Source organism: Parasteatoda tepidariorum, chromosome X1, assembly GCF_043381705.1.
Source record: "Parasteatoda tepidariorum isolate YZ-2023 chromosome X1, CAS_Ptep_4.0, whole genome shotgun sequence".
In the NCBI taxonomy this organism is placed as follows: domain Eukaryota; kingdom Metazoa; phylum Arthropoda; class Arachnida; order Araneae; family Theridiidae; genus Parasteatoda; species Parasteatoda tepidariorum.
Window position 1 is genome coordinate 40,301,813 of NC_092214.1, and position 24,237 is coordinate 40,326,049.

The 24,237-nt window shown below is 29.4% G+C and overlaps 1 protein-coding gene across 1 annotated transcript; it reads right to left on the minus strand.

Moving 5' to 3' along the window:
- Positions 1-4,959: 4,959 nt before the first annotated feature.
- Positions 4,960-5,910, minus strand: LOC122270242 (zinc finger BED domain-containing protein 5-like). The gene has a single exon (XM_043046879.2). It carries the CDS (start codon positions 5,908-5,910, stop codon positions 4,960-4,962), a length of 951 nt encoding a protein of 316 aa, XP_042902813.2.
- Between the last annotated feature and the right edge of the window lie 18,327 nt (positions 5,911-24,237).

Genomic DNA, 24,237 nt, shown 5'->3' on the forward strand with positions numbered 1-24,237 from the left:
CGATGTTAAATAACAAACCAAACGATGTTAACAAAATGACGTAGAAAGCGCAACTAGATCAAAATTATACAAGCACAACTAGATCAAATTATAATACCTGAGTGCTTGACGTAACAGATATAGAAATAGAATTTGATACCATAAAAAATTATATAGAAATAGAAATTGATACCGTAAAAAATTTATTCGTTTTCGTGTTCTTTTCATGTATTTAGCATTTAGTTTTTTTTTCTTAAGCGTTGTAGCTATATAATTTCAAACATCCTCAAGAGCTATAATACATTTGCAGCAGAACTGGATATGAAGACAAAATTGCTGGACAGGAACACTTTAATTGTCCACTAATCTTCAGATTTCCTGCCATGTTTTAAAAAACTTTATTTGTGAAAACCTTCAGCGTGGCGGACAGCTGGCCGCCTCAGGCGGCTAGTAATAAATAAAAAGACATTAAATAAATGTCAATAAATAAAGTTACCATTAATATAGCAACAGAGGTGAAAAAAGAAACAGCAAATAAAATTATTTTACAGGTTCAATTGAAAAGAAGAAATGTTTATATGAATCTGAATGATGTAATTCGATCTTACCACAAAAAAAATCAAAAGAATATTTAAATAATAAATTTAAAACAAATATACCAGTAATAGAGGGGACAGTGAATGAAAAATCCTTAGCTTGTCAAAGTTTTATTTTCTCAGAATACGGCAAGTTGCATATTACACAACACAGTTTTCACAACTAGATAAATTGAAATTATTTTCAATTAACGGTTGATTTAATATCAGTAAAATAAGAGGCAAAGAAAGATGGAACATAACATCTTAAATGTATCTGACGCATTAAAAAGGTATTGCACCGATATTATTTTTTAAATAATTTCTACAATAAGACAAAATATGGCCAGAACTACCAGTATACGGAAAAAAGCTCGATATTTTTTCCGAAACGCTTTGGTAATGATTTTTGCAAATTTTACAATAAAATATGGTTTTATAATATCTAATAAAATTTAGTAAACTTGGACATTTTATCATGATATCTTAGAACATGACATAAAAACCATTTATTCGATTAAATTTATTTTCTGTTTCGTATTCTTTACTCAATGCGTGGTAATAAGAGCTATAATTTTGAAAACCAGAATTGTTAGTAAACCATTACCATATAAACAGAAAATTGACTTATTATCCAGAATTATATTGTTTTTTTTTAGTAGAAATATCACTATCTTAAGGTATGGTTATTTTACCAGAATTTTTTTCTCCGTGTATTTATCTACATTTACAAAAAACATATAATATGTTCATTTAAATGCTTAAAACTGTTATTTTAAATTTATTTCAGTATTTAAAATTACTTTTACTACTACGTTTTTTTAATATCCCATACATTCCCAAGTTTTAATGTATTGTTAATAACAATGAATTATGCAGTAAACTCAATAGTTTGATAGGCAAAATTAAACTGCCTGAATGCATAGTTTGCTATAGTAATAAATTTAATTTAATAAAAATAAAATGCTTAACTTAAGTTTTGTTGCCTTACGAGCAAGTCAAAAGTTGCAAGATATATAATTCATTACTTTTAAAAGTATTTTTTATTAATATATAATATCCTTAAGCTTATCTTTATGCAAAAACCTCAGGCAAATCTTTATCGTCACGCAATTTTACGAAGCACAAACAAAATTTGCATAAGTAATTGATGTTCGATAGACTTGAAAAATATGTTTTGAACATTGAATTTTGTGGATATTTTTCATATTTACCAATATTTAATGTAGGTTAAAATAAAACTATTCATGTCTATTTTCTTTATGTTTGAGCAAATAATATGGGATCACGTTAAACAAATCTTAGCAAGCATTTGGAAAATCAATTTTCTACAAAAGACTTCAAACATTAAAAACTATCTTATTTTCAGATACATAACTGAATTTTAAGTCAGGTCAATATACTGTTTTTCAACTATTATTGGAAAATGCGAAATATATATGTAGTTTATATATTTTTCTCATTTATATATATTTATCGATATTTTACAATTCTTTCATGATCCGATGGTTCTAAGGTAAAGTGCATTATCCCCCATTCGATTGTTCTCAGCGTGTTATAAATAATGATCATGGAGCTTTTTCAAAGCGTAAAATAGCGTGTAAAATAGAGATAGCCTATAAAATTCTTTAATGTCATTCTTATCGCTTTAAGTGAAGAAATCATCGACTTTTTCACAGGTCTTTTTACTGCTCGCAGACCAGCCCAAACGATGTACACAGAATAGTCCGTTATCGAATGGTATTAATCATACAAAGGAAAAAATGTGATTGAAAACATAAAAAGAAGAAAGTCAAGAAAATTTTGTTCTTTCTGAAACCACAGGTAGATCGAAGCATTGTTTGCGATGCAAGCTTAAGAGCTTTTAATCTTTCCCGCACAAATACTACTTAAGGATTATTTTTGAGAATGTAGAAAAAACAAGGTAAAAGGGGACGTAGCTCTTTTGAAGTTATTTCTTTATGTTTCTTTTTTTTATGTTTATTTTTTGCCGTAAATAACATAATGGGTAATACACATTGTTTTTTCAATAACTTCAAAACAATGCTTATATTTAATAAATCCTACTTTAAATAAAAATCAACATTTGTGCAGAATTCTTTATATGAATTCATAAAAGAAAAAAAGAAAAAATTTTTGTCCGTTGAAGCTTTCAAATTAAATAACTTAACAAACAAACAAATATTTTCTAAAATTCACTTTAGAAAATGCATAATTTCCATATTATATTAGTAACCGAAAAATAGAGTGCGCCGAGTGTATACGCTGCAGCGCATATATTCGTGTATTGTGTTTTGTGTGTTTAATTTGTAAGTTTATCTTGTAAGATCATATCATCAATTAATTGAGCCATAGAAGGCAGTTCAATTAATTGAACAGTAGATGGCAGCCCAAAACTGAAGGGAAATTTTGGGTTCCTATCATAATAATAGCAAGGCCACTATATTATAAAGGGTTTGCGTTCTCCACAGGTGTATCGTATAAGATCAAATCTAATCAAACAATTTGACAAGCATTTACATACTTTCTAAAATTTACTTTAAAAAATGCATAATTCCCATATTATTTAAAACAGTAAAATGGAGACTCGAGTATATGTGCTACACAAGTATAGGAACATTTCCAGAAGGTTTTTTATTTTTATTCATTTACTTTTTTACTGACTTGACAAATAATAACTTAGTAGTTATAACCTCGTAATATTAAGTTCAATTGTGTAATAATAGGCATAACTAAATAGTACTACTAAGCGGAACTACATAATTCTAAGTATGATTGTTGAACTGCGTATATCAGGGATTCTCAACCTGTGGGGCGCGCCCCCTTAGGGGGAGCGAGCACACTAGAGGGGAGGAGGATGCGAGAATATCCAAGAGAAAATATTATTTAAAAAAACTGATTAACTGACTGAAAGGAAAGCACTTATACACATAGAAAACAAAACAAAAAATTTACATATTTAATAACTTTTTAAAGTAAAACAACTTACTAAATCAAAACTTAAGATGGGTAAGCAAAGGAAGCCATAGCTAAGCTTTGAGGATTTTTCTTAATCTTCTGGTTAAGTCTGTGCGGCTGAAATTTCTTTTGCAAAATCTTATTTCTATCTCTAATACATATCACGTATACTTTTAATTGTAAAATACAATTTCATTTAATTTATAGTATAATTTCAAAATTGTAACTTTTGTGCCTAAGGTGACCGCAGGTTCCAAAGGTGACCCATATATTGATATCACTTTTTCACTGACTAAAATCATCTTTAGAAAAGACACTTGGACTGGAAAACGTCTTTTAAAAGGGCACTTCAAGTGTCTTGTTGGTGGGGACAAGTTTCTCAATTTTAAAAAAGATGTTTGCTTTTAGATTGTATTGTTTTTTTATGCATCATTTACATTGATAGATCTTGTGTGACATCACTAGCGATTCTTTTGAGTTAACTCATTAGAATAAATCAAGAAGTACTGAGCTAATTCTTTTAGAAAAGTAAAGCCATAACTCATAAGAAAGAGTAAACTAACCTGACCCATAACTACAATAAAAAAAAAAAAACAAATTTACAAGAAAATTCCAGAATCTACAACAAAAACACCCATAACTACCAAAAAAATACCTGAAAAATACTTTAAAATGTATACAAAACAAAAAAAAAACTATTAAAGTGCAGAGAACGTGGAAATATTATAAAAATTAAAAAAATGCCAAAGTTCCACATTTGCTTAAAATGAAATAAATCAATTGGTATTAAATCAATACATTCCTTTTTGAGAAATTTATACTACGTACTAATTTATAATGAACTCTTTTATAGATTTCACGTTTCTTTCCGACGGTGGCCCACGTGTCCCTAAGGTGGCACCGGTGTCGGGCCTCCTTGGGAGCATACATATGGTCACCAGTTACATGACTTAAAGCTATTAATCTGATGAATTATTTAGAATTGAAGTATTGTGGTTAAAGAAAAATAAATAAACTTTCAGAAAACGTATTACAACTCTAAGAATGTTCTAAGAATTTAAGCACATATAAATTGCAATATCTTCTTACTTAGAAATTAGAACGACAACTGCAAAAAATTAAATCACTTCATACAATGGAGGCCATTCAAGGAAATCTCTTCCAATTCAGTCTCAGACACAAGATTAACAATGCAGCAGAGCGATCTTGTGATTAAAAATGAAATTTATTCTACTTTTGGGGAGTGGGCTACGTTAGGAACACTGGCCACCTTTGTCACACCCATCTTACTCGATCAAAACATATTAAATTAAAAGCAAATATAATAATTATTAGTGACCTCCTTGGGCCTGTCTTGCAGAGCAAAGTTTTTCGAAGGAAGGCTTAATATTAGAAATAGCCACTCTCAGTTCTGTTTCTACATTTAACCGAGATCTATAATTTGTCTTCAAAGAGCCACAGCAGAAAATCCAGTTTCACTAAGGTAAGATGTTGAAAATGGTAATAGAATGCGAAATGCCCTTGTTCTCAGTGCAGAAAAATCATCCTCTACTCCTGCCCAAAATTCAAACAGTGGTTTATTACTAAATTGTCTTTTAGTTTCACCACTTGTCGTGAAATCTATCAAATTTTCTTCCTCATCAATTGAGAGTTCTTCGGGTGTCTTATGAAATGGATCCCTAACCCACTCGTAACTTGCTATCAGTTTGTCATCAGCAAGAAAATATTTTTTAAAACTCTTTACTAGCATGGTTAAATGATTTTCAATGGTTACGAAAACACCTTTTACATGTTCTTCTTCAGCCTTGTAAATTTTAGTACAATCATCCCCATTTGCAAACATAGTTAGGTTTTTTTGCTTTAAATTTCTGCTCCATAATTCCAATTTTCTATAAAAAGCATTAACTTTATCACTCGTATCCAACATATGTGCATTTGCACTTTGGAGTTGAAGATTCATGTTATTTAATTTCTCGAATATGCCGACCAAGTAGCCCAATTTCATCACAAACAAACCATCGCGAAAACTCTCAGCTTCCAGTTTGTTTTCTTCTTCTAGGAAAATGGCGATTTCTTCTCTTAATTCATCAACACGTTGCAAAAATTTCCCACTTGATAACCATCTTGATCGCAATAACATAATAATGCTGAATGCACTGAACCCATATCTTTGCAAAGTGCGGAAAAGATTCTCGATTTCAGGGGTCTCATTTTTATATAATTTACTACATTTGCAACCGTAGTTAACACAATATTCAGACCAGGACTCAATTCTTTCAAAGCTAAAGCTTCTCGGTGGATCATGCAATGTGTCCAGACGCACTAAGGCGATTTTTGTTTTACAAGTGCTTGTATACTTTGGAATCTTCCAGACATTGAACGAGCACCATCGGTGCATATTCCGACACAATTTTTCCATTCTATGTTTGCCTTGTTCATAAAATCATTTAAAATAGTAAATAATGCGAGCGCTGTTGGTTTGCAGAAAAGTAGTTCCCCTGCTACTGACATATTTTCACAAAATCGAACATAGGCAATTAAATCAGCATCTTCATAACTATCTGTTGCTTCATCAAGCTGCATTTAAAACAATTTGTCAGGCAACTTCGAGAAAAGCTGACACTGTACATCTTCAACTATATCACCGATTCAACGAGCAACAGTATCATTTGAGAGAGGTATAGACTGCAATTGTTTTGAAAAATTATCTCCAACATAGTTTCTACAATCTCAATTGCTGCTGGCAAAATAAACTCTTCACCAATGGTGTGAGGTTTTTTACATCTTGTTATTTTATATGAAACTTTCTAAGATGCAATCAAAGCTTCTTTATTCACAGACAAAGTTTCTTAAAAAAATGATTTTTGCCTTTTATATAATTTTAATTTAAATTCGAAGAATTCTCTGTGTTTGTTGGCGTACTCACTATGAAGCGTTTCCATATGTTGTTTAAGTTTAGTAGGTTTCCTGTTGTCTGCCGCCAACATTTTTGAGCAAATGATACACAGGGGCCTTTCTTCCTTATTTGCTTCAATACTGGTAAATCCGAAATTTAAGTATTCTTGAGATTATTTTCTTGATTTTATTTTCGGAACCACGCCCGACTGCGTACTTGTTGATGCCTGACTATCGTCTAATGGTCGCTTACTTCCGCTTAAAAATTTATCCACGAGTCTGCTTAAATCTGCTGCCGTGCATATTTAATATTGTGAATTGCAATAAACACGAAAACATATGTAACATACGCATTCACGACAGATTCGATAGCGATAGAAAGATCGACTCGAATGAGACTAGCTATAATTGAAACTTTCGTTATTCGAACATTTTCCTACTTCCTATGAGAAAACATTTGCTCTGCGCATGCTCGAGACTGCATCAGTCGTGTGGATTCCCTTCCACGAACATTACTTATTTTTTTTCCTTTTTGTTTAGTCATGCTTCTGTTTTATTTCTTCTATTATTCGAAAAAATGTATTCCCTGTTTTTAAATTTAGCTCATCCCGTCTAGGTTAACTTTCATTAACGAATTTTTCTACTTTCATATTCTTTTAACTTTATCTCTCTGTTTGGCTTTTATTTCAAATATAATATTTTAATTTTCCCCGCTTTCATTCGCTTCATCCGTTCACCGCCCGCTTGGCAAAATGCCAGATGTGATTTCTCGCCAACGTTGGCTCGCTTTTACATTTGTTTTGGCAGTTGGTTAAAAATAATTTTAAAACAGAATCGAAAATACATAATATACAAGCGGAGGGTGCGATGAAATTTATGATTGAAAACTGGGCCACGAATACTGAAAGACGTACACGTACTAGAATTAAACCTTTATTATTAGCAATTACAAAAACCTGATACATTACACCGCAAGAAATTTCTCTGAAAAATAGGTATTAAATAACTGTAATCAAACGTAAAAGTCAAATAACCATAAATAATATGGTATTCAAACTGTTAATTGTGAGAAGACCCTTTATTAACTGTTTTCACCTAATACGGTTAAACAGCCAGAATTATTACTCTCATTTAACGCATAGATGTCAGTACCATAAGGCTAGTGATTGCAAAAAAGTCTTTTCCATTTTTTACGATACGTGAAACCATCAGATAAACTAATTAAGCCACATTTCACGGTTCATTTGATAAAATACAACTCAACCACCACCTTACAAAAAGACCAGTGCATATGTCCAATTAAATTTCCTTTTTGCGGATTTCAAACCATACTAGCTGTAAATGGATAAAAAACCGTATGGTTTTGTATTCATGATTTTTAATCGTACTAATTGTAAACAGTTTCAAAACCAATATTTCATCCGCCCCTTTCAACACATGAAGAGTTTCCAGTGCCCTGCTCTCTACAAAATGTGATACGAACTATTGGAATACAATTCTCTCATTCGCTCATAGATGGCAGCATCATAAAGCTGCTGAACTATCACCTATGCCCAATTAAATTTCATTTTTACGGTTTGGAAACCATGTCAGTTGTAAATGGCTGAGAAACCATATAGTTTTGTATTCATGGTTTTTTTAACTTTGCAGTTAATTTGATGGACAGACTGCTGCCGGCTATTTTTTACCATAACTTTATAATGAAAATTTGAAAAATTTATTATTAAATGCATATCAATATCAATTTAGATTTTAATTAGTACAGGAATGAAATATTATAAAAGGAAACTTCCATTGCTTTCATTTAATGTAATTTTATTGAACTATTTTTCACTTAAAAAGCGGATGCACTTTTGTAAACTTTTGTCCTTAAAACAAAATGGCTGTTAATTTCAATAAAATACAAAAGTACTTAAATTTTTAACAAAAAAGAATTTAACACGCGTTCTTTATCATCTCTTTTGATGAAAATATAAATATATTACAAATCTACGCATTCAAACAGAATATAATTAGGTGAAATTCATAGAATAATTACAACTGCATTATAAAGGAATGCAACACAAAACAAAACATTTTCATTTTTTTCTGATAACTTAATCAGCTGTCTCATGAGAAAATATTTTAGAAATCAAATCAAAATAAATTAATCCTCTAAATTGTTTTTAAAATCCTTTAAAATATGCTTAATTGAAATAGAATTTTTATTTTAACACGTTCAACATAAATGGTTTTAACTCTTTTCGAAATGTTCATGCGACAATTACATTAGCAAGAACATTTAAAAATAATTTATTAATTATTTTTGCACTAAGTATTTGTCAAATTATTTTATAATTTTGCAAGCTGAACAGTAAAGTTATTAAAATATAGAATACTAATCATATACTTTTGCAAAACACAACGCGAATAAATCACAAATAAAAGTACAGAAATGTGCTACATTTTACGTTTTTTGTTTTCAAAATAGCACAAAATAAAAACTTATCTTCCTTTTTAGATGTCATCATATAGTGTAATAAACTTTTTATGATGTTTTTGAGGACACAAAACCGATGCTCTACCAATCTCCACATATTAATTACTTTGTATGAGGCTCGAAAAGTAAACAGATTCCGTAAGCACTGTACAAAACTTTAATTGAGCAGAGTGAACTATTATTAATTCAAAGAAATTTCTGTCAAACATATTCACGGTCAAACTTAAAGGCAATAAAAATTGATACAAGTGTCTTTTATCATGTTCACATTTATAACTTGCCGACCGGCCTGTGTAGGAGGCAGGGAACTGTCCTTGCATCAGAAGGATTCTGGGTTCGAATCCCGGGCAAGACATGGATGTTCCTTCCTTCTCTGTACTATCTGTCCTTACTGTGGAAGTGACGTTGGCCCACCTAATATGGTGCCCCTGTAAGAGAGGTCAACAAAATCGCCCTGTATATGCCTGAATTGACGGATGTTAACACAGGTGGGCATTGGAAAAAAAAGACATATTTATTACGTAAATTACCGCTATTTTCATGGAGTTTTTTTATCTCGCAAAACAATGTTTCTAATTTAAAATATTATACATATACATATATATATAATACCACAAGGATCTAATGATTCATCTCTCTTAGCTAACTTATTTTTGCAATATTATGAAGAAAATTATACTCTTAGTATTAAATTTGTTTTTAGATATATTGATGACTTAATTATCTTCAATTTTCAAGATTATACTATTTTATTAAATGATATTTACCCCGAGGAATTAATCTTACTTCGTAATCATGATGATATATATATGAATAATTTCCCGCTCATGTAAGTACATTTGAATTCACTACTCGCTTTACAGATTATGAGGTTATTCTGTTTTTTTCTTTCTATTTCATTTTTTTTCTGTTTTTACGTGTTATTTTTACTTATTGTGTTCTATTTTATTTGTTGTAATTTTTGTAAAAGTTTTTTTGGAGTGCTCCTTACACTATTGTATTATTATATTTTGCTTTGGCTATATTGATACAATATCAGAAGGAACTCTTTTTTGCGGATATAATCGTGTGGGCTGATGAAAAGACTATATCTTTTATTTTCCGGATTTTTTAAAAATATTTTATTCTTTTTTTTCAGTTGTTTGTTATTTCTTTTTATTATTATTTTCTTCCCCTCCCCCTTTCTTCATTTGTCTGATTTTCNTGGCTAAAACATTTATGTTAAATGTTTTCAGAAATAAATGTTGTATAATATATATATATATATATATATATACATTAATATGTATGAGTAAGTATTTTATAATAAAGTAGATAAAGTAGTTACATATAGTTTTTGAAAAGGAATTTGTCAATATCCTACTAAATTTAGACTTTTGCACAAAAAATATTATATTTTTTTAATAAATATTGACATATTCATTTTCTAATACAAAATCGGATTAGAAACTCAATAAAAACCATTTACAAGAAAAATTTTACTTATTTCTTTTGAGTTGTACACTTCATTTTTAAGGAAAAAGGGAAAAAAGAGAAAACTTTCTTTACTTAAGGTGAAAAGAGTTCAGCATGCATCTTAATAAGTTTTGTAATCCATCATATTCGAGATGAATGTTCGCGAAACTGGCAACTGGGAAGTATAGCTCGATTGAAGCGCCCTCTTCTTGCTTTCGGGAGAATCATTTTTATCCCGAAGGCTAGTCATGATGAATTAAAGCTGTGACAGCGCCCGATTTTTTCATCATTCCATTTCTTTATTTTATTTGATGGCGTTTGATCTGATATATACTCCCCTTTCTTGAAGAAGTTAGAAAAAATTCTTCAATCCATTAACGATTAGTATCGAGTCTCTCTTGAATACTATGTATGGTATTCGAGAGTGATATATGTCTTTAAGTTTATAAACTTCTGAATTTTCACTTCCCGTATTTCACTTTTAAGTTGATAATTCCAAAAAAATATTGAAAAATTTTCGATCTAATATCCAATTTTAAATCAAGTCAGTAAAGGCATTTCGTTTCTATTCAGAGATTTATAGAAACAAACCAATATTTCCGATAATAAAATTTATCATATATTGTTTACATTTGCATTAATTTATATATGAGAGGTAAATAAAGTATAATATATTTGGAAATAGCGTGAAATAAACTATATATATTTCAGAAAAAAGATTATTTTGTTCTGTCTTGAATAAAATGTGTTGTATTTCGGAGTAAAGTAGTTGTAACACATAGTATTGCGTATATGTAAGGACAGTAGAGCTATTTGTGTGCTAAAGTTTAATTAGTAGAAATCAGCGTATCAAGCAGAACGGAAACCATTTTCTATTTGTGTTTTTTAGTTGCCTATTTCAACTTTATTTCAGTGGTATAAGTCTTTAGGTTTATAAATTTCTGAAATTACACCCAACATTCCGTATTTGGATTTTTCGTTAAAAATTACTGAAAAATATTGAAAAGTTTCATTGATTAAATATCAATTGAAGGTCAATTTTTAAATTTAAACTCATGAAGCAATCTTCGCGTTTTAATTTTGAAATTCATGTAACCTTTTAAAATTATGCTAAGAAAAGTGTCTAATTTTCATACTTTTGAAATGTCACAGGAGTTGCGAATTAAAAAAGTCATAAAATGTTGATTTTAGCTTTATACTTACTAAAAAGTCAAATGACTAGTAAATGGTACAATTTTAATAAAAATGTTAAAAAAGAAATTTAAATTTTCTTTGTTTTTTTCAATTTTTAAATAAATTGATTATATCATTTAGCATGTTTCCGATCTAAGTTGCATTTAGATTAGGATGTTGAAGATTCAAAATCATATTTTAATTAAACTAAGCAAATTACTTTGAAATGCATGCATAATAGGAAAAGCAGATTATCTCTCGTCTTTAGTTTTTTTTTTCCTCAAACTACCATTTGACGTAATCTACGTCAAATCTACAATATATAAGTATATATATAATAGATTTACCCTAACAATCATTTAACGCCTTCGTGGGCCATTCATTTCTTTTTTTAATTTTTCCCAGTTTTTTATGTTATATGAACAGAACTTAAGTAAATTTATTTAATTTACCGAATTTTATGTTCATATGTATATTTTAGGGATAGAAAATATACTTCCAGAGGAAGCATTTATAGCCATAAAGAAAATTAAATATATTAGTGATCATTTGCCATAAAATGATGTGTAACATTTTCCTATGTGAAAGGATATATCAAATTTTGTACACACATTGCGGATCCTCTTTTCGTGTCTCTTTTCCGAAATCGTCTATAGTTACCAAATATCTTTGGTTAATCGCACATCATCACACAGAAAGATGTAAAATTGGATGGTGCTATTACAATAAGTCTGTGTTTTATGCACTTTCGCAGCAGAATTGTTGTACGGTACAAATCTTCCATCAGAACAGGTGTCATAGCCGTACAAATCCCACACAAGGCTTTCAAAACAAATATGCTAATTAGTCGATTGAACAGTAAATGGTAGCTCAAAACTGTGGCGGGAATTAGTGTTCCTACCTTTATAATTGCAAGGCTAATACATCATATAGAGTTTTCCGCTTCTCACAGATGTTTTTTTGCAAGATCACGTGGGTGGGAAATGATATCTTCACTGCTAACAAAAGGGTTAAACTGTTCACGTTACAGCGCTAGAACTTTTTCCAGTTTAATTTTATGTAAAAAAAGTACTTTGAAGGGTTATTCGAAAACTTTTTGTTACCAAATGCACTTGGACCTTCTTTCACTGAGTATATATTTAATGATTAACATTTAATACCTTCATCCACTGATGTCTTCAAGAATCAAAGACTGGGAATAACTAAATAAGACTGAGATAATATCTTTTTCGAAGTAATCTCTTTTTTTTTCTTCAAAAAAGTCACTTGAAACCTTTTTTCACTTGATTTACTTATTTTAATTCATTTGAACATAATTGTTAGAAAATAATTGGTTTGTTTGTATGTGATAAAACTTTTTTAATTTTCTACGCATGTTTAATTTAAAATTTTATAGTATAAATGAGAGGGAATCAAATCATATAATCAATCAGAACATATAGTAATAAAATCATAATACATAGAAATAAAATAATATAATATATCAGAATTTTTTAATCTGAACCTTCAGCGGAACTGGAAAGTGTTAAAACACAATATTTCTGCAACGAACATTTCAAGTAAAAGAAGATTTCAGACTCATAACCAATACAAGCAACAAAATAAAAATTTTATGATTACAATCGCAAAAGTGCAGGCTAATATTCTAAGTTTTAAAAAAACTATTCAATATACTTTACAAAATTGACCACCGCCCCATAATAAAAAAATCAAAGACAGTAATTTGGAAAACCCATTAAAATATCAAGTCATTTTTTAAAAACTTTTTACAAACTGTCTTTCGATTTTTATCTAAAATTGTCATTAGTTCATTTTACCTCTCTAGATTTCTTATCGTATAAAAAATGAATTCATATATATTATATAAATCATGCATCCTTTCATTTTGCGTTTTTGGTTAAATATTGAATCTCTGGTGTATTTTAATAATTTAATATTACATATTCATTGGTGAATAGAATTCATTTTATCATTTTGATTTATATCTCATGGTCATTCATGAAATATTTCATATACTTTATCGTTTAAAATATTTCATACAGACTTCATTACGTCAATAACTAATGATGTAACCGAAAGATAATCTCTCATGAAAGGAACAAAGTTTTTTTGAGCGACAATTTTATTGTATAAGTTTTCGGCTTCAGTTTTACAGACTACTTGGGTTACAATAATTTAAACGCATTAACTATTCCTTATTGATTATGTAATATAATTAACAATTTGTTTACAGTAAATAGTTTAACTATTAATATTTTTATTTTAAGTTTAATATTAGTTAAGGAATTAATCCATCAAACTATTAAAATAATTTACATTATGAACTAAGAAAAACATGGTCTTTTAATTAAAAATTCAATAATAGATAATTTTATAAAATTCCTAACATCATAATAATTCAATAGTTTCTATGTTATTTTAGCTTTAATACTTTTAGTTTTAACTATTTCTAATCCAATTAGTTTCAATTCTATTTTAGTAATTAATTCTGAGTTTTAGTCTTCTTTCTGGTTTCTTTATTTAAAATCCTTTGAAGGTTTTCCTTCTCTTTTAATTCATCTATTGAAAATCACAAAAACAGCTATTAAAAGCAAATCTGTGCTAGCATAAGGTCTACCTGCTTTTTTTCTCACTTTTGATTTCATATTCTATTTAAGTATTTAGTTTTAGTCAGTAATTCCTTTTATGCTTCTATTTTATTTATTTTGACAGTTTATTTATTTTTTCCTTTTATTATATTTGGAAATTTTCCTTTTGTTTTGATTTATTTATTGAAAACAGAACTGCTCTCGCGGTTACACTGTTAAAAATTCCGAATCAAGTTACGGTATAAAATATCATCACTTTGGGTGCATCATCCGTAAAATCCAATTTACCGTAAAATCCATTTTCGCTGTGAAATATTATGGCGTAATTTTTACAGTAATATATATTTAATTAGGGTGATTCAGTGATATTACTGTAATTAATACTATAAAAATTACCATATATCAGATTCTTTGTTCCATTACATATTCCGGAAAAATAGATTTTAAGGTAAAAATAGATTAATAACAGTTTACTGTACTTTTTACCGCAATTTGATTCAGAATTTTTTACAATGCAATTGAACTATAATTTTTAGTTTCAATTTCATATTCCATTTTAGTATTTGGCTGTAATAATTGATTCAATTTATACTTAGATTCTGTTTATTTTGTAAATTTTTGGATTTTTGAACACTTCTCCCTCATTTTGGTAAATCACTAAAAACCATAAAATATCTGTTAAAAGTAAAACAGTGCTGACTTATAGTTTTATTTTTAGTTTCAATTTCATATTCCATTTTAGTACTTGACTTTAATAATTGATTAAATTTATACTTAGATTCTGTTTATTTTGTAAATTTTTGATTTTTGAACACTTCTCCTTCATTTTGGTAAATCACTAAGAACCATAAAATATCTATTAAAAGTAAAACAGTGCTAACTTATAGTTTTCAAGTAATGTTTACCTTCAATTTCATTAAGAATTTATCATTTAGAAACAAACAAGGGGCTTTTTATTAACTTTTAACCTCACAATTCTTATTCGATTGAAAGATATTTACATGCAACTTACACGCCAATATTTATCTTTTTCAACAGTATAAAAATATTCCAAATTTAAAATATGCTAAAAAAATTGACGTAAATTGTTTTCAATTTACGTTGTTTAAAAAAATAGTTTCTATCTAAATGAGTTAAGTTTCTAATTTCTATCTCAAGTTATTACCTTTACTGTTTTACAACACATTTGATACAAACAACTCCTTGCTATGCAACTATGTAGCAAAACTTATATGAAATTAATTACATTAAAAACTCTAAATCCAAAATGAAAAATGAAATTACATACACTCTAAACAAACTTTTAAAGCAAATTTCTGAAGAAAAAAACTCCTTCGACTTTTTATTAATTGTTAGGGTGTGATTAAACTAAGATTTTCTTTACAATATTCAATGATAAAGGAGATTATTTTGTCTTTTTAATGTTATTTTCTTATTGTGCATCATATAAAGTTTTTTTCTCAATATGCACAATATGCTCTTAGTTTCCATTCTTAAAATTCAACTACATATAGTTTGTAATAAAAATTGATTGTGAATTGGACCCATTTACTGTGGCGAGTTTTTTTCCACGTTATACATTATACACCGAAAAAAAAATGCTGTCAAAACTACCAGAATTTGATTTAAAAAAATTTTCGTGTTTCTGGCTCTATGAGAACAACAAAGAGCTGGATAAATTTTACCGAAGCGCTTTGGTAATGGTTTTGTTAAATAAACAATTGAAATGGGTTTTAAAATATACAATAAAATTTAGTAAATGGGATAAAATTTGGTATTTTTTTAATAATACCTTAGAAAGCCTGGCATAAAATCCATTTATTCGGTTAAATTTACTTTTCAGTTTTGCATTTTTACTAAGTATGTGATGATAAGAATTATAATTTTGAAAACCAAAATTCCCGATAAATCGTTATTGCATGAATAGAAAAATTACTACTGAAGGGTTTAAATATGGTATATTTTAGTTTTACTAACCAGAATTATTTCTTTTAACAGAAATTTTCTTACCTTGCAGTTCGGTAATTTTACCAGAATTTTTTTCTGTGTTCATCTTCTCTCTTATTCTACAACTGTAATAGTAAATTAAAGAGGCATAATTTTTCTGGCAAAAAATTTTTTTAATGTAGATACGAAATACGTATATTGCTGTCTGTCAAAGGGGATCAAATACTTTTATTTAGCATAAATAGCAATTTCAAACAATGTTCAGTATTTCTAAACAAACCATGAAGTTAGAGTTTTAAAATTTTCTTTATAATCTTCAAGAATTAACCATGCCTATGACCCCAATCAATGTATATCCCAAAAGAAAACTTCTAGACCTTAATAGCTTTTCTCTCCTATTGACTAACCTTCACTCTTTTAACAGCTGCGGCATTTCTGTTGTTTCTGTTTCCCATGTAAAAGGAGAGAAAAATAAAATGAATAAAAATCAAGCAGAAGCAGCTATGCATCTGAAATCGAAAAACCCCTCCTTCAAACTTCAGCACATGCCATTTTTTCGTGAAAAAAGAATCCCTTCACTTACAACCCTTCCTACGGATTTTCTAGTGGTGATTTTCATCACGTGTACACTGCCTGATACTATGGGACCCAATCTCTTACTTTGGTGATTATGTAAATTCCTTTCCTAAAATCGATATGAAATAGTCAATGGCGACTAGCGCTGAAAATCACGCTTTTTCTTCGTCTTGGTTAGAGTCCTGCCGCATTGTTATTTTGCATTTTATTGATGAATTCTATTGAAGATTGACGCCCAAAAACCCAATTTCTGAGCAAATGCTCACGCTGAGATTGATTTCCAAGTGCAGTGTCGGGAGAATGGGTTGGGTATAAATGCCCCAAATGGGGGTTTCGACATTTAACGGTATACCCCTCCCCGTCTTTGATGGGTAACATTTTGAAGATATTTTTTTTTTTTTTTGAATTTTTCTTCGACTTTTACTAGTAGTTGTAGATGAATACATACTTTTTGAATTTGAAGCCTGCTCTTCTTTCTATTAAACATTTTGAAGTTATGAAAATTTCCCTTCACTTTTCTTTTCTTTTTTGTATATTTTCTTTCTTTGTATCTTTTCAAACTGAAGAAGAGTTTCAAATTGTTTTATATTCAAGTGCTAAATATTTAAATAATAGTATAAGACTCGAATTGTTTCAGATACATTTGTTTGGAAAAGTTAAGCTTTTCTTGAATTGAAATAAGGAGTTTTTCTTCTGTAAATCCCTTTGTGATCTAGATATAAATGATACATTGTTTCTACAACAATCTAGTTAAAAATTAAATACATTAATGAATTTTTTAGTTTTAAATTTTACACAACTGAAGAAAGATATTTAATCAAAGTCTGCAACAGTTTAATTCTCCTCTGATATCTGAAAAAATCATCTTCGAACATATTTTATCTCATCAAGCTTCAATTTTTTTTTCTATAATGCATTCAGCGTAATTCTTAGATGCAATTACTCTCAGAAAACAAAAAATCTTAATTGTGTCTAAAAGTTCAAGATGTTCTTGGAAAGTTAATTTCACACAACCCAAAACATAATTAATTGAAAAATGTATTTGCAAAAAAGCCATATTTCAGCTACTTTGCAACATAAGAACCACCAGAATTTCAACACTTAGCATACCATGGGATAAAATTTTGCAGTCCAGTATAATAGAAGTCTACCGTCGGGAAATAAAACTAGTTTATCACAGCTTTCTAAACTTTTTTCGTCTGTCCAAAAGTGATGCTGATAGGAATTTCTTCAAATCTAAGAACATGTGACAATCACTGTGAGCAAGGTAAGGGCTATGGGGTCAACATCTAGGCAAACATCTATTCTTGTGGAACTCGTTGCAGGCTGGTCTTTTTTGTCGTAAATCACCAGTACGAAGAATTCCACGCCTCTTATTCTGAATGACTCACCGCAAGTGTTGCACAGTGACATTCAGCGTCCATAGTTGGCTAGAACTCAACCAGTGGGCTAGAACTCAATGAGAAAGATCCCAGAAGATCGTATACATCAATTTCTGTGAGGATCTAGTCTGCTTAAATCTTGTCCCGCACTGAGAGCAACTTTAACGCTAATGATTTGACTGTTCCTTTGTATCCCGGATAGAGAATGAATCTAGCTTGCAAACGTCTGAGAAAACACCATGCGCCAACGTGCTAACATCTGTGACGCGCTAATTCCATTCTCAGACGGCAAACTGTGATACTTGACTATAAAAACTTATCCCATGGTCTGTTAATTGTTGAAATATTGGTGGTTCTTTTATTGAAAAATTGCAAAAGTAATACTGCGTCTTTCGCAATAAATCTTTCCAGGTAATTATGTTTTATTTCTTTTATTGGGCCCCAGAAAACTGTCTCCCCAGATGACTCTATTTACCGTTCTTCCACTCCAAATAAATTTTATTTGAGGTTAAGAAAATGCTGATAAGGAGTAATATTGTAAATCTAGCATTTTAAATGCAAATAGTAAGTATTTGCAATAATTTAGAGGCATTCATAATTTCCATAAACATAATGATCAGGAGCTAAAAATTGCAACCCCTAAGAGCTTAAAAACTAAAACCATATATAGTGATTATGTGTCACCTATCCTTAAAGTATGTTATAAGATTTTTTTTTTTATTAAATGAAGATTTTAAAACTTATAATAGATAAATTTTGTTATAATCCATAATAAATAAATTGAGTGTCACAAACTAAAAGTATGAAAAACATTTCTAATCTTCGTTTTCCCTTTTCTTCTTTTTTTTTTTTTTTTTTTTTTTTTTTTTTTTTTGAGTGACAAAGAGTTTTTATCACTCTGTAAACCTTATCCATAACACACATTTCAGTTTTTTTTATTGGATTTCGCTTTTGACTTTTTCCGAATTTTGTAACACGTGACCCTTGAAACAATTTTGTTTAAAGCTAAATTTCATTTATATAGAAGCAATTTCCAAATTCTCAAAGCTAGAATAAAATATTATTTTTTAAACATTTTTGAAATGAAACTTTATATTTTGTCTGCTCAGTGGTTGTGGAATCGTTGTCAAACTTTCTGAACCCATTAAAGTTTTAAAATAAGGCCTGAATTTGAGCTAAAAGCAACCTTGCATTCATAACAGTTTTCAATACATTTGCTGTGAAATATTGTATTCTGTTTCGTTTTTTTCACAAGATACTAAATTAGGATCGGTTTCTAAGTATTTGCATGCTAAAATATTTGAGGAAAGTTGAAAATTGTTTGCAGAAATTGTAGTTTATGCCCAATGTGTTTTCACCCTCCCCATAGTGAACCTTAGCCACCATTTTGAATTTACTAGGAGAGAGCAGGTGAGAAGGAAAATAAACTTGTCGATTTCTATTTGGACAAGTGAAGCACTGTTTTTATTCTATTTTTAGTCTTTAACAGCAAATGAGACTGAAACCAAGTCGTTAAGATTAATATTTTTAAAGTTATGAGACTTCATATGTGTGAAGAATATAATTTTTGACTTGTATTTATTTTTGTGTTCTGACAGAGAACTATTGTGAAAAGAAATGTGGCTTTTGTTTCCTATGTATATTTTTATGCAAATTCCAAAGAAAGGTAATAACATTCCTAGATTTGAAGTTAAAAGGTTTCTGTGCATAAATATTTGTAACTCAAAAATTAAACTTTTTAACATCTAAACTACTATTTCGATTGACGTGTTTTCGATATCCTTCATTTCAATCGCGCATACATAGCAAGCAATAACCACACTTGTCCAGTTAGTAATAAGTACAGGTCACGTTGTCCTTTCTACACACAAAAATCCTAATAACTTTTTAAACATAAATCATATCTACTTGACTTTATTTTCTTTCAATTCATCGTAAAAAGTAGATCAGAAACAATACCTTACTTGAGTATAGTAAACTTGAGATAAACGGATTAGAGTCAGTATAGATTTTTTAATCAAAATAACTTAAGCATTCATTAATAAGAAGTAAGCACGGTCCAAAAAATAATTCCTTCTAAATGCATTTATGAAACTAACTCTTCTTGTGGTTCGGGCAAATTCAGAGTTCAGTTTGCTCATGCTCTTGGTTGAAAAATCCTTAAAGCAGACATCAAACAAAATACAAACATTTTTGACATTGCGCTTGAATTCTAACAGAAACTTTGTGGTAGAAATTTAAACTATAACTTAACTGACTGCCTTAAAAATGACAATTCCCGTTCTTCGACAAACCTATTTATGTCAGTTGCAATACTTGAGATTGCCGATTCACTGTCTTCAATTGTGAACCGATTCTGAGAGATTGCGAATTTAATACAACGACTAGGATTATTTCTTTGACCAATGGGCGTTATCTGCCTGCCGCAGGAAAGAACGAACTCCGAAAAGACACTACTGTACGTAATCCGTACCTCGAACACATAAATATGACACAAAAACAGCCATAGTTGACAAGAATAGCTTCTCTTCTATGACATAGTAATAGTGAATAGAGGGGGAAATTCCCTATCGGGAAGACTTTTCCTTTCTTCTGTAGGCATTTCAGGTTTCTAGAGAATCATGAATTTTCTGACAGTTGGAAATCGCTTTTCTTTTGTCCACGGGAAGTGAAATACTTTTTTATGACCAAATATGCCTCACTAAACAGAGGTATCGGTCAGAAGAGGAATTTAGACATAACATAAACCTACATATTTTTAGTGTGAGTATATTATGTAATATAGTTATATTTTCTGAATATGTGTCATATGTAAATTTTAATTTTCCAGGAAGAGGATTTAAGAATATTTCTGAAACTTATATTGCACTCTTCAGACCCAAGAATTTGTTTATTAATCGTCTCTTCTGAAATTTTCTTTTTTCGAACATCGAGAACTTTCAAGTTCTTTGAAATTAAACGTCTGCACTCATGAATGTTTATTTTATTTTAACTATTTTTTTTTTTTTAAGTTTTAGTCTGAAGCATTTTTAAAGAAATAAAAACATTTTTTTTCATTGTTGCTAGCTCCCTTCGTGATACATTATGCTGCCCTGTCTAATCTATATAAGTAGTTTGATATTCCAAAATAAAACATATGTAACGACATGGATAAAATAAACAATAAAAGAAAAATATGTTTGGGTGTTTTTTTAATAAAACGTAATATAAACGTGTAAGGGTATTTTTTTAATCTTATTCTATTTTATGTACTTACACCATAATTAAAAATGTTTAATTTAAAATGTGAAGTTAGGGGAAAATGAAGAATTAGGAGAACTGTTGGAAATATTCACTATAAATCAACCTTTTCGGAAAGTCATCTTTTTTATTTATTTGTCAGACACATTCCGAAATTTCGTTTTTTTACACTTTTATAACTTTAAAGTTTTCCGTTATTGAAATGTCTACGATACCTTTGAAATCCATCGCAATTGAAAATATTTTTTTTTCATTAAAAAAAAGTGCTTGTCCATACTAATTTTTACAATTTGTGCACATAAATCCATCATACACTGTTTTCTTTCCTAGAACAATAGGAAATTTCACAAATTAATTAAATTTATATAAGAGTGACGATTTCTTCGACTTCCATCATAATTATCAATATATATANTAAGCTCGTATTTTTTTAAATATATATATATATATATATATACCAGCAAAACCATACAAAATTAAGTTTGTAATTGAGATCTTAGAATAAACAAAAAATATTATTTTGTTTTAAATTCAAAAAATGAACGAAATTTTTTACTTGGGTAGCCAACAGCTGATAAGAATTTCAGTTTTATGTGTTTTAATGATTATTACGTAACTTGCCATATCGTTTAAAATTAAGAGTGTGAGAGTTAAGAGAACAGTGCTCCCCAACCTCTCAATCGCCGTGGTCCGGTTAAAGTTTCATGAGAGGGAGGGACGTTGATTGTTCATATTTTCAAATTGCTTTGATTTAATAATTATAATTTAATTGCATTTAAACACGCCTTCAAAATAGAATACAATTACATGGGTGGTAATGTTGCGGCTTTAGGTGACGTCTCTCAGCTCCCGGTTAGCCTCTTGTCTATGGAAAGTCAAACAAACACGAAAATAATACACCACAGTAAATAAAATCGAAAGTATTTAATATTCCTCTCGTGGCCCAGTACCATTTGATCCATGGACTGGTACCGGTTCACAAACTGGGAGTTTGTTACCACTGTGCTAGAATATTCAAGCCAAGTTTCGCCCAAGATTAATTAAAAATATAAGTTATAAATAAAATTCTTTACGTTCAGAATAACACCATTCATTAACTAAGTTTATTAAATTTGTTGGGGGGGGTTTCGATTTTTTATAAATAAAGTCAGTTACAATCTATAAAATATCATATCGTAGCGTTTTTCTATACTACAAATAGTTAAAATGCTTGGATTAAAATTAAGTTAGAATGAAAAACCAACATTTCTCCACCATAATTCTGCCTAAATATGTAATACTTAAAAAGAGAAAGAACCAAATGCTTAGACGAAAATTCAGATAGAAGAAAAAGTAAACTGCTCCCCGCCATAATTCTGCCCAGATATGAGGTACTTGAAATAAGAGGCAACCAAAAGCCAAGACAAAAAATCAGATTGAGGGAAAGTCAACTGCTTTCCACCAAAATTCTGTATAAGTATTTTTCCTCTTAGTTTTAAAAGATAAAAAAGGACTAGGCAAATACAAACTAATCTAGGATGACCTCATCTTATCTATTTTTTTATTATTTTTTGGGAATAAATTTAGCGGCTTATGGTGATTCCACAGTAGAGGGACAGTAAGAAAATACAACTATATGCAAGTTCTTTATGAACGTGAATATTAACTTTTACATAATAAAATTTGACACTAAAGCAATTTAAGAACAGATGCATATTTACAAAATGATTTTTCAGACAAATGTATTAATTAATCTCATTCAAAACGTGTGGCATTAAAAGAAGTAATTGCCATTTATAGTAATGTCTTAGATGTTGCTAAAACATTGTGAAATATTATAGCAGTATAAAATATATAGTTGGTTGACACTTTTAACACATTATTTGTTTGATTTTTAAAACAAAAAGTTTGACTTGGACGTTTTACTGTAACTCATTAGAGAGGATCGTAATATTCTTCACTTTCTGCAAGACAAAGATTCTGGAATTCCGAAAACTGCATCGTTTAAACGAAGTAAAACGAGTAAAATAATTAGTGAGATTAAACAAGGGTGGATACATAAAACTTTTATCTCCGAGTGCAACATTTAATGTAGACATTACTTAAACGTCAAACTATGTTACTTTTTAAAAGAAAAGTTTTAAAAAAAAATTATATAAGATGAGACTTAAAGCATTCTTGAGAAAAGCCTTTTGTAATGAGATAGTTTAGGGAATGCACATACACAAACCATTACAGAATCACTTACAAAGCATTCCTCTGAGTTTTCTTTTTAGAAAAGGGAAGTATTTTTTCAAGAGAGTTAATTCTTGCTATCGGCAGCATCAGATGGCGAAGTTCCATTGGTCACTTAAGATCCAAGTTGCCAAAAAAGAGCGCCAACATATCAGGAGCTGTATCTAACCCTTAATTGTTTGTTTTCAAAGGACCGTGTCTTGAGCTCAGATTTTATTTATTTTTCTTATTTCTCCATTAGTTCAATCTGATGAGGTAGTAACTTGAAATTTAAGGTCCAATTTATTTATTGCTCGTCCATTAGGTTTTTTTTTCTAAATTTAAAGTTCCTATAGAAAACCCTTATTTTTATCTGGTTTTTCACAAAAGCAGTATTTCGTTATTTTAAGCTAACAATTCCCATTTAAATTTTTTGTTTAGTTTTTTTCTTCTTATTCGTGGCATTTAACTTAATATAATTATGGACATAAGCTCAGATTTCATAGATGAATTTTCCTATAAATCTAAGTTAATGGTGAATTTGTCAGAATTAAGAACCAACTTTTTATCATTTAATTTTAAGAACAAAACTATTCTTGCAACTTTTTATATCTATCTTGTAAGTAGAGCTCAAAAAATATCCAAGGTAAAAAATTAAAAATAAGCTTATTGTACTTTTCTCGCGAAAAACCTAATCGTATCATTGTTTTTTTTTTCTTCAAACAAAAATAGACACCATTAATAAATGGGCAAGAAAGTTCTAGAATAAAATGTAGCGTTCAAATTTTCACCACTAA

Excerpts from the sequence above, each read along its gene's own strand:
- LOC122270242 (XM_043046879.2), bottom strand. The coding sequence starts at position 5,910 with ATGCACCGATGGTGCTCGTTCAATGTCTGGAAGATTCCAAAGTATACA.